Genomic DNA, 12,062 nt, shown 5'->3' with positions numbered 1-12,062 from the left:
TTATAATATAAAATTCAAAAATATATGAAAATTATTTTTTTTCCTTAATCTCTGATAATAGCAAACAAAATATTTTTTTTTTATAAAAATTTTAAATTTATTCAGAAAAATACTGTTTTTTTCATTTTTTTTTTTACTCCGCTTGTGATATTTTACAGTAACGTGTACATAGTAAAGTAACAAACTCAAATAAAAAATTAGGGAATAAAAATTTCCAAAATCAAAAGAAATATTTTATTCAACATAGGTGTGGTGAAAAAAATATTTTAAACATAAGTATATATGTATGTACACCAAAAACAAAATAAAAAATGTGTCACGTAGTGTATGAATTGAATTTTCTAATATACATTCTCATATTCAATGTACAAACATATGTACGTTATATAAAAGTATATATAGAAAATCATAAACAAAAATATTTTTACACAATGATTTTATCATTGGCTGTTGGTCCCTAAAATTTAAAAAAAATTTTGTTTTGTCGACCTTTGCTAAGAATGTGTAAGTAAAATGTGTTTAAGGCAGCTGATATTTTTTATTTTGGAATTTTTATTATTCGTGTTAACAAAAAGGAACCATAAAGGTGATGGGAAGGAATATTTGTATAGAACACATTTTTGAAATATTTCCTTGCTGATAAATTTGCAAATGAATGTTTTATGAACTGCATATATGTATGTGTACTTAAGTTCGCCAACAATTTCAACTTGTGATATTCTATTATTAATAAAAGTGTTATTTTTTAAAATTAATTGAAATTATTATCCTTCTAACTTTTAATTTTAAATGACTTCAAAATGTTAAAACGACTAATATAACCTGTAGTATGCAACCATAATTGCGTTTTAAGACAACCTTAGTTGCGTTATCATAGAAAATGAATTTCATTATTTTTGCAAAAATTACTCATTTATTACATCCCGCAATTTCTGAAATATTATTTTATATACATATGTACATATACACTTATAGATTTTACAACCTTATCGAAAATTTTACAACATTACTAAACTTTAGATAATATATAAATATGAATTATGTATATTATATAGCTGAAGTTCCACATTCATATTTTAACGGTTTAACTAAAATCACCATCATATATTTTAACATTTCTATATTGACTCACTCGTCACATATTACTTTGTCATAACTAAATAAAATAACAATCAAGTGTGTGTGTGTAGGTAAAATATTTAATAAAGTATAAGTGACAATGATTTCAAATAAACATTCAACAAGTTGATTTTAATTTCCAAATGCATATTAAGCATACGTAATAAATGTAAATTTTTATGCAATACTTATATTCACCACAATTTTTTTGTTGACGTCATGACTTTTCATAAAATTATCCCAAAATATAGGAATTTTGGAATTCCGCCGCTTGTTGATGTTTCTATGTTTATTATCTTTCGATGTTTTTTTTTTATTTTTTTTTTTCAAAGGTGAATTGAAGGAGAATTAAAAGTATTGATGAAAATTTTGAAAAATGAAGATATTTTTTATTTTTGCTTTTGTCATGCGTATACTATATATAGTTAAGTAAGTATAACAAAAGTGAAGGTATTGAAAACATACCGTGATAATAGATATTGTGTACATACATATATATTTACATATATGTATATGAACGGCGAAGATTTAGATAGACGTTATATTTATATTATAGGTACTATGCATTCACAAACACGTTGTATAAACTTTTCTTTAAACGATTTTTATAAATTTGTTGTAATAATCTGTTTTCTATTATAGGAGCCATCAAATTGTTGTTTTTATTATAAAAACAAATGTTTTTGAAGGTTTTTTTTCTTAATTAATGTTTTGAAAGCAATTTAATTATGTAGGTTCTTGGAAAATTTTCAAAAGTCACCCCATACCATTGACTATATTCCAAAAAATTTCAATCTTTTTTAGAATTATTCGAACTACCGTTTGTGTTGAATTAATTTAACGAACAACGATCCTTAAAGAACATAATTTAAAACAAACATTTTTTTGTTGATTTTCGAAACTTTAACAAAATTTTGGTTTTCAATCTTATTTGACAAATAAATTTTATTGTCCCTTTAAAATAGAATATTAGTTTATTTTTGGCTCCGTTATTGCCCGCGACTATTTAACAGGTCATTTTGTGTTGAAATACATACACAATTCATTTAAAATTATTTAAAATATCTGCATAATCAGAATAATTTTTTTCTTTCGTAGTATTTAAGAATTTAAGTTGTTTAGAACAGCAAAAAATTAAAAGTTTTTGTAATAAATTTGAGTGAAATTATTAAATAAATATACCACAACTGTTATTAACAAAATTTAAGTTTAAAAAATAGGTTTTAGTGACAAAACTTTTAAATTTAAATTTAATTTTTGTTAAAGAATTAGTTATTTTTATATATGTATAAATTTAAAATCAAAAATATTATACTAAGGAAATTCAAATAATTTAACGCGCAGAAAACTGTAAAACGTCAAAATAAAAAAAAATTTAAATTGATCTGCAGCGCCACAGTGGATTGAAATTTGAAGTACCGATTAATTTTGACGCTTTCGACGTTTGTCAAATAATTTAAACACCACCGCTGTCATTAATGTAAATGTCATAATTGATTGAAATATAAACATAAACATTTGCTACATATTGAAAATGAAAAATTTCGGCTGAAAATTTTATTACAAATAAATAATTAATAACATGTTTTAGGAAAACTAACATTGTAAATTATGCAGATAAAGCAAGTTCCGATGAAATGCTAATTAATCATTACTGTATTCTATAAAACATCAATTTTGCACAACATGAAAATAATATATGTATGTGAATGTATGTACACATGTGCACAATCTTAAGTAATTGGACCTCTGACAATGGAAACTTTTCAATTGCATTGAACTGCGCAAGCAATATAAATAAGAAATAGGGAATATGTGATGAAAAAATAAAATTGATCGAAAGTATGATATGTTCTCGTTAAGCAAAAATAAGTATCTTTATAGTAAGTAAGCATATCATATTAAATATTTGTAGAATCAGTAGCTCTTCATATATAGAGTTGAAAAACAGGTGAAAAGCAATTTGCGATTGCATTGAGATATAGATGAGGTTATTCCCAAACCTCAGTGGAATAGTTTTTTAACAGCAATAATTGGATTATAAATGTTATCAAACACTTTGACACAGCCCGCTTTAAAAAGTGGTAAGAGAACCTTCATAAATCATTGAGGATCAAGGATAACTAATTTCAATAAAAGAGTAAAATAAAACTGAAAATGAGCAGGTACTTATGTGGGTATGGAATATTGTTTGAAGACTTTCATTAGACTTATAATTACCGAACTTTTATGCATCCAATTTTTAATAATTTGTGGAAATATTCTTACGACCAAACTGTATTAACATAATGCCAGCAGCATATTAGAATTTTTATTCAATTTTGCAGTATTTATCACTTTTAACTTGAAAAATGTATAATATTTAAAATTAACAATCCGCTCATCGATTGTTTTCTCGTCATTGATAAAAGGTTGGGATATATTTGGATCTAATACATTTCTAACTTCATTTGTTGTATTCCTAATCAATGTTATACTTTTGAATGGGAAGCTAATATAAAATTCGTTTTTAAAAAATGAAAAAACGAAACATATGTAACTTAATTTCTTTTTATTTTGTTTTGTTTACAAGGGATAAATTGCATACCTGACCAGTTTAACTGCATTTCATTTTGTTATTTTTTGAAGATCCTCTTTAGTTAAAAGTGCAATGAATTGCTTTTGTTTCGTTTTGTTTTTTTTTGCATTAAAACGATTTGTTTCACGAATGAGTTGTATAAGTCTATTGTTTCAATAAACGTTTAATGGGAGGCTTAAAGAAAAAGAAAACAAAAAAGTGTAAAACAATGTATCTTAATATATGAGTAACAAAACTATATTATATGCATATATGCAGAAGTACCTATATTTTTAAGCTCTTTATACATGTACATAGACCAGTTTTTCATTATTTTTTTTTTATCTCATTTATGCAAATTTATTGTAAGTTATTAATATTATTATATTAATAACGTGATCGAATTTCGGAGCCTTTGTCAATTATAATTAGCCTATACAATAATCAAATCCTTATTCCTATACTTCTCGTTTCAAATAAATTAAAGTAAAACTTTTTTAATAAAAGTTAAAAGTTTAGATATGAAAAAATAGGCGAAAACAAATTCTTTTTACCGTGTGATAAGCGGCACATGAACATTCTAAAATTTAATCGGATTCAAGCAAAATACAAAATTTTCAATGGTTAGGTAGAAATATCTTAAATTTTTTATATTCTATTGTTCCGCGGAAATCAAAGATTTAGGGAACGGTATAATGTAAAGAAAGTAATCGAAGCTTTCAAATAAACATTGCAATATATATTTTTAGAATTTTTTTAATACTTTGAAGTTATATATTTTAAATTTAAAAATCTCATTGTTTCCAAATGAAATTCTTAATAGTAAACTAATTTTCAAAATGATTAAGTGCTTTCCAATAATATTTTTTTTTTCATTTTTGTGTTAAGAACGTTAATATATGTATAATTTTAACATGATTATATATGTACATATATATGAATATAAAAATATGGGTAATTTTCACATTAAAAAGAAGCAAAAAACAAATGTAGTTGATCATGTCAACTAAAGACGTCATTACCAGAAAATAATTATGATTTGTATGTTAAAATTATTTTTAAGGAAATGAGATGGGAAATAATAGAAATTTGTAGTAAATTTTAGTTAAACTATGCTAAAGAATTAACTGTAAGATCTTGTGTATTCTATCATATTTTTCGGAATACTTAATTTTTTTAAGTGTTATAAAATGGAATAAACGTAAGTAAATAATATGTTGATGGAAATATCATGTACTACGACCTCGCTTACTTCTTCTAACTTTTACTAGCAATAATTTTGTAATGCATTTAAAATATTTTTATATTGATTAAGTACTAGACAGTTTTTTGGAAAATAAGAAATAAAATACGAAGTATCGAAATTTAGTAAAGATTAGCTTGGTTGTTCAGCAACAACCGCGTAAAAAAATGGAAAAATTGTATAACAAAATCAAAATCCAATTTACTTCTGTTTTAAATTACTTCACTTGCTGAGAAAAAAACCTTTAAAGTTATTGAAATTTGGGAAAACGAGTTAATATTCGCAAGTAGTATTCAAGTTTCTTGGAGAAAGGTATAAAATTTGACTTCAATTTGTTACTTTCATTCTTAATTGTATCATGTATGTAAATAATGTAGTGTTTCTTGAATGAGAATTTCGAACTGTTTGTTTTTGGAAAAAAGGATGTCAATTTTCAAATCCACTTTAAGACTGTACGTGTTGCCTTAGAGCCAAGTTTAATATAGTATTTGGTAAGAATCTTTAGAGAGAATTCATAAATACTTCATCTCATTATTTATAAAAAGTGGAATAATTTTTTTTTGATTCTCACCTACATAACTATTCTAAAACTCTTGAAATATTTTATTATAAGCAAATATTTACTTCAATGCTGTTGTAAAACAATTGCTTTTAAAGCCCATGAAAAAATAAATGGTTTTTGACACATGCAATATTTTCTGTTGTCTCTTAGCTATTTTTTCCTTTAAAGATTAATCATTTTTAAATTTATAAAATAGAATTAAAATTGAATTACTTTGTTGCTCCTAATCTCTAAGTTTTCTTATAGTAATAAAAATTTTTATTTTTCAATTTTTTCATTTTTTAATTAAGTGAAAGTTAATCGAATTATGTTATACCCTTTTCAATGTAATTGTTATATTACATAGAAGCGTACAAATAAAATGAATGAAATCGTTTTGTTGTAATCTTTTCTTCCCATATCAATTTTTTAAAATAAGACAACGAAAAAAAAAAACAAAAAAAAATTAAAATGAAATTTAAATAAAAAAGCATAAAATATTAAAGCTTTGTAAATATCAAGTTGAGTTTAAAGAAGATAGTTTAGAATTGACTTTTATTCGATTCAGACTGTGCCATAATGTTTTAAATTTAGTATTAAATTGATGAAATTATACCGACTTACAGACAGACTTTAAATCTTTCAGTTTAATTAATTTGGAAAAAAATATTGTTTGTGATTCGGGAATTTCTTTTGTTTGTTCAGCGAATTCGTGTATATTTATAAAATAAGTTCATATTTTTTTAAGAGATTTGTTAACAATAATAAAAAAACAACAAAAAATATTCTTGATATCTATAATCAATCTTATTTTTGTTACGCATTTTAAGTTATATAATATTTAATTTGATTTACAATATATTAATTTACAATAACAATACATAAATAAGACGTAATAGTTTGTATTTTATGTGACTGTTAATATTTTAACAGAATTTATTAATGTTATGTTATACTCAGAAAAATTATAAAAATAAAAATTGTGATAATATTAGAATTAATTAATTAAAGGAAAAAACCTATTGAAAATGAAATTTAATTTATATTTATTTTTAACTTTTATAGCATCTTTTTGTTATATAAGTGAAACAAAAAATATTTTAGGATTATTTCCACATCCAGGCTATAGTCATTTTAAAGTATTTTACCCAATATTAAAGAAATTAGCTGAAAATGGTCATCAATTAACTGTTGTCACTTATACAAAATCAAAGAATAAAATAACAAATTACAATGAAATAATTTTAATTGGTGAAGATACAACACATGTTTTTGATATTGAAATGTTTATACCATCAAGATCATTAGTATCAATGATTTATGAATTTTTTTTATTAAGTGAAGAGGGTAGTAAATCATGTGAAATTTTTTATAAATCAGATGCTATTAAACAAATTATAAATAAAAATCAAACAATGCCATTTGATTTAGTAATAACAGAAAACTTTAATACGGATTGTTATTTAGGCATACCATATATATTAAATGTACCGGTAATTGCATTAAGTAGTTGCGTTGCAATGCCATGGCATTATAATCGTTTTGCATTACCAGATACACCATCATTTATACCATCAGAATTTGTTGGCTTTAATGAAAATATGAATTTTTATGAACGTTTTGTTAATTTCATTATAACAAAAAGTGTTGCTCTATTATATAGGTAAGAAAAAAATATACACTAGTTAAAGATTTAACTAATTACTTCTAAAGGTTTATATGAGCTTAATTAAAGGTTTTTAATTAAATTTTTGAAATGAATTCAACCTTTGAAAGCAAATAAGAAGTGAAATTACTCGGAAAATTTTTGAAATTAGTAAATACTAATTCCCTAAACTAGTTATTATAAATAGTCCACAATATAAAGAAACTAATTCCTTGTTCTAAGCCTTCATATGCGTTTTTTATTATATTGGCTTTTATTAGTATTGGCTTTCACATTGATTTCCCTGCACATAGCACTGTCTGTTTATAGGTTTTTATTATATAGACTTTGATTTAAATGCTAGTCTGTAATACCATTCATATACATTTCATTTAGTAAAATAAAATTAGGTTTAGAGTTGCATAATGATAAAAACAAAAATAACAATTGATTTTAGAATTTTTTATATTTTTGCTCTTTAATTTGCCTTTTGTTCATTAATAAACATTGTTCGTATAAGTAAAAACCTGAAATAATTTGTGTTCGGTTGGAAGATAAGCAAATTAAAAGATTTTAAAACGTGAATTGATCATACTTGATTCAAGTTTTCTATACAAAATCTTTGTGAAATATGATCACGATGAAAATAATAATTTTATTCTAATTGTGTAATGAAGATAGAAATTTTACTTATAGTATAAAAATGCAAGTTGTTTTTAATACAACGAAAGTTGTAGATACTTTAAGCAAATAACATTTGATATTATACATGTTTCGTAAAAAATTTAACATTATTACAGTTTTGTATGGGTTGAACTTTGTACATTTTTACTTTCATTAATACCATATTTTATAAGATCTATCGATTTATGATTCACAAAATTAAAATTATATGAAAAACTTTATAATTGCAAAATTATGTTGTTTATCATATATTTAGAATATTATACTTATTATTTATATAGATTGTGCCATTTTAAATAAATTTAATTTTTTTCACTAAATAAATATATGCAGAATATTAAATTTATATTAAATAAATTGAAACCATGTATTAGAAAAGAGTGAAAATGTGATAACATTTAATCTTTTTATTAATTTCAAATGATAACAAATCATTTTGCCAATAATTTTGACAAACTCACTTAAAGTGGATTAGTTTGTTTTAATGTTCTATGAAAGTGGTCTTGTTATCATTATATGTATACAATGTGTTACATTGTAAATTACCGGCAGTTTTTAAAGAAAAGAAGTATTTTCAATAAGAATTACAGTGAAAAAAAATAAAACTAACTCTGTGTTTAAATCGTACATGTAGTATACCTTAATATTAAGCACAATTTACTCATATCAAACCTATATAGTCGAAATTCAAGACTGTCGATTCCAATTTTAATCAACATTTGAAAATTACTTGTTTAAAATTAAATCGTGAATGGTTGTATGGGTTGGCCTAATTCAAAAATTCTATTTAATTTTCTTTAAACTTATTTTTATAAAAGTTAGTTTTAAATTTAAGAATAAATATTTAATGAAACTGGTTTAAACTTCAATTGTTTACTTTTTTCGTAAAGAGAGTAAAACTATTTGCTTTCTCTATTAAGAACATAAAATTTTGATGAACACAAATTTTGAGCTTAAGTTTTCTTAATAACAATAAATTTTAGAATGAAAAAGCCAAAGCTATTTTAAATTAGAAATTTAATCAATATTTTAATAAAATATCTCTTTGTTTATATTTAATATTAAATATGATTATAATACAGACAAATTTTTTTAATAGATTAGATATAAAAATTGCCTTATAATAAGAAATTTTGATTATTTTACTTATAAACAAAATATTTGTATATATACTTCTCAATAGCTTTTTAATTAAATTATATATGATAGTGACAATATCTCCCAATATATCCATGCATATTGATGTGTATACGTGTATTTATTTATACGAAGGCACGTGTGCTTCAATGTTTGTTAGCCAATTGAGCTATTTACGAGTATTATAATATCAAAATGAAAATTTTTTTGATATTGAATTACAAGCAAAATATTTTCAAAGAATCTAAAACTCCATAAAACATAATAATTAATAGGCGCAGAATTATAGAAATACAATCTAGATCTAACAGTAATAACAGTATTTCTAACTAAATTTCTTATAAAATTTTTGCTACAATAAAGATTTGTTAAGGAAAATCTCATGTTAAAAGATAATTATGTATGCCATTAATACTATATGTACAAATATAATTTTTGACAATATTATACAAAATACTTATAAGATTTTCTGTTTTAGAACGATAACTCAAAGAAATGATAATAAATTTATAAAAGATTATCTTAAAATCGATGTTGATGTCGAAGATTTGGCAAAGAAACAAAGTTTATTATTAATTAATCAACATTACTCATTAAGTGGTTCAAGACCTGTTCCAAATCGAGTTGTTGAAATTGGTGGTGTTCATATTGATGATAATGATACTGCTGCAATACCGAAAGTAAGTTTGATTAACATTGCGTAACAGTAATTGTTTCAATTTATAATAATTCAAATCTCATATAATTAATTTAATTGTTTACTATAGGATGTTGAAGAATTTTTGCAAAACTCTGTCAAAGGTGTTATATTTATTAGCTGGGGTTCAATGATAAAAATGTCAACTTTACCAAAATCTAAAGTTAAAGCTATTGTAAATGCACTTGAACAACAATCGTTTGATGTTTTATGGAAATGGGAATCTGATGATTTACCAACAGTTAATAAAAAATTTATGTTTACAAAATGGGCCCCCCAAAAGGAATTATTATGTAAGTTTATGACAAAATTAAATATTAAAAATGATAGTTTACTTCTCTGAAATTAATCTCTTTACATAATACTCGTATGAATCATTTCATAAATTTCAAAATTTATTCTGATTTCAATTCTCACATTATGTACACATATTATGTTCATATTTTTATAGAACACTTATTTTTATAGAACACTAACTGTTCCTATTTTTAAAAATAAATGTGTTTTCTTATAGGTCACCCAAAAGTTAAAATATTTTGGTCACATGGTGGACTTTTAGGTACTTCAGAGTCTGTGTATTGTGGAAAACCAATAATTGTTTCACCATTGTATGGCGATCAATTTTTAAATGGAAAAGCTGCAGAGAATCGAAAAATGGGACTTATGCTTTATCATACAGATATGGTAAATGATTATTATATTATTACTGATTCAATTAAACCTCTTTTCATTTTGCTATAAAAGATAATTTATAAAATATAAATTTTAAGATTGCATACTGTTCCTGTGAACTATTAATCACAATTGAAACAACTAAAGTTAAAATTTATCAAAGTTCCAAACCATAAATGAAAAGCTTTGGAAATTCGAACTATTTTAAAAACTTTTTTAACAAATTTTTTTTAATTTTCTTTCAGAGTGAAGAAAACTTGAGTGAAGCTTTTAGGACGATTAGTCAACCAGAGTATGTAAAATTTTATAAAATTAATAGAAAAATTCAAAAATGAAATTTTTATTTTAAGGTATGCAAAAAATGCTAAATATGTTTCAGAAGTTTATCGTAATCGTCAGAATTCACCACTAGATACTGCTGTATGGTGGGTTGAGCACGTTTTGAAAACTAAAGGAAACAATTTAACTTATTCACCAGGTTTTTTGAGCTTTTACTATATTTTTACAGACATTATTTTTTCCTATGAACATTTCGGTACATTTTCTTTATTTAAGTATATATGTATGTATATTCTTACAAATTATGTATGGAAACTTTTATAATAATTTGAACTAGGATAATTTTGCAAATTCTAAATGGTTTAAAATTTGTTTCAATACATTTAGAATTTCTTTGTTTTTTTTTTAATATTGTTGGAAATTTTATTTTAGAAATTATTGCGGTATGAAATTTTTGAGGAAAAAAAATGTCTGTTAATATCAAATATGTGTGTATGTGTAATAAAAATAATAAATTTTTCTTAATTTTTAGCCGCCGATATGAGTGGATTTGTTTACCATTCGCTAGATGTTATAACTGTTTTAGTTATTTTAGGTATCTTAATTATCACAATTCCTATACTAATTTGTAGAAAATGTTGCTCATCGAAAACTCAAAAGCAGAAAACGAAAAAAGTTAAAGTCAAATAAAGTAGGTTTTTTTAAGTTTATTGTTTTTGTTATGTATTTTTTTAGAAAAATTTTAAAGTAATAAATAAAAATTTTTAGAATATTATGTTAATTAAAATTACATTATTATTTTATGTTTTATTCATCATAATTACTCCATCATTTGTTTTTGGAAAAGCAATCATTGAAGCATATAAATTTTTTTAAATAATATGTACTTAAGCAAAAATTGACCCCAACAAATTGGCTCTCGGATGATGCCTTATATATCAAAAAGGGCTTAACGCCCTAGAGAAATTCTTAGAAGCATAAATTTGTAGATCAAATTTCTATTCAGAATAAATAATGAAAGACACAACAATATTATATTTGTATAGTAATGATGATTATTTGAGTAAAAGTATTTATGTGCAATCCCTATTTTATCTTTATTTTATGAGTTTAGTATAACAATACCTTTTGTGTAAGCGCAACCACGATTGCGATTTAGATATAATGAAGACTCCACTCATTGCATACTATATGCAATGAGTGGAGTCTTCATCATATAAACAATATAAAAAAGCTGGTTAATGTAAAATATTACAAAATTAATATAAGAATAATTATTTATAATAAAAAAATATATTACTCTTTGAACATATGTATAGATCATATATAAATATTTCAAAAATATCTTATCTTGTATTTGTGTAGCCTTCTTTTTATGGTGAAAAATTAGAAACTATTGCTGGTCATTTTAGTTAGACCATGTTCAAAATATGTTGAACTTATGATTATATAGAATCCATTATGAAAAAATAATGTTTTTACCACATT

General features: G+C 23.4%; 1 protein-coding gene across 1 annotated transcript; it reads left to right on the top strand.

The window, feature by feature from the left end:
• Positions 1-6,459: 6,459 nt before the first annotated feature.
• LOC129615150 (UDP-glycosyltransferase UGT5) lies at positions 6,460-11,361 on the top strand. Its single transcript, XM_055530234.1, has 7 exons — positions 6,460-7,123; positions 9,405-9,606; positions 9,694-9,916; positions 10,138-10,307; positions 10,541-10,587; positions 10,646-10,773; positions 11,107-11,361. Exons 1-7 carry the CDS (start codon positions 6,489-6,491, stop codon positions 11,262-11,264), a joined length of 1,563 nt encoding a protein of 520 aa, XP_055386209.1. The 5' UTR covers positions 6,460-6,488; the 3' UTR covers positions 11,265-11,361.
• Positions 11,362-12,062: the final 701 nt, after the last annotated feature.

This window comes from Condylostylus longicornis, unplaced genomic scaffold, assembly GCF_029603195.1.
Source record: "Condylostylus longicornis isolate FDR11 unplaced genomic scaffold, ASM2960319v2 ptg000135l, whole genome shotgun sequence".
NCBI lineage: Eukaryota > Metazoa > Arthropoda > Insecta > Diptera > Dolichopodidae > Condylostylus > Condylostylus longicornis.
The sequence above is the reverse complement of the archived record's forward strand: the minus strand, read 5'-3'. Positions and strand labels throughout refer to the sequence as shown.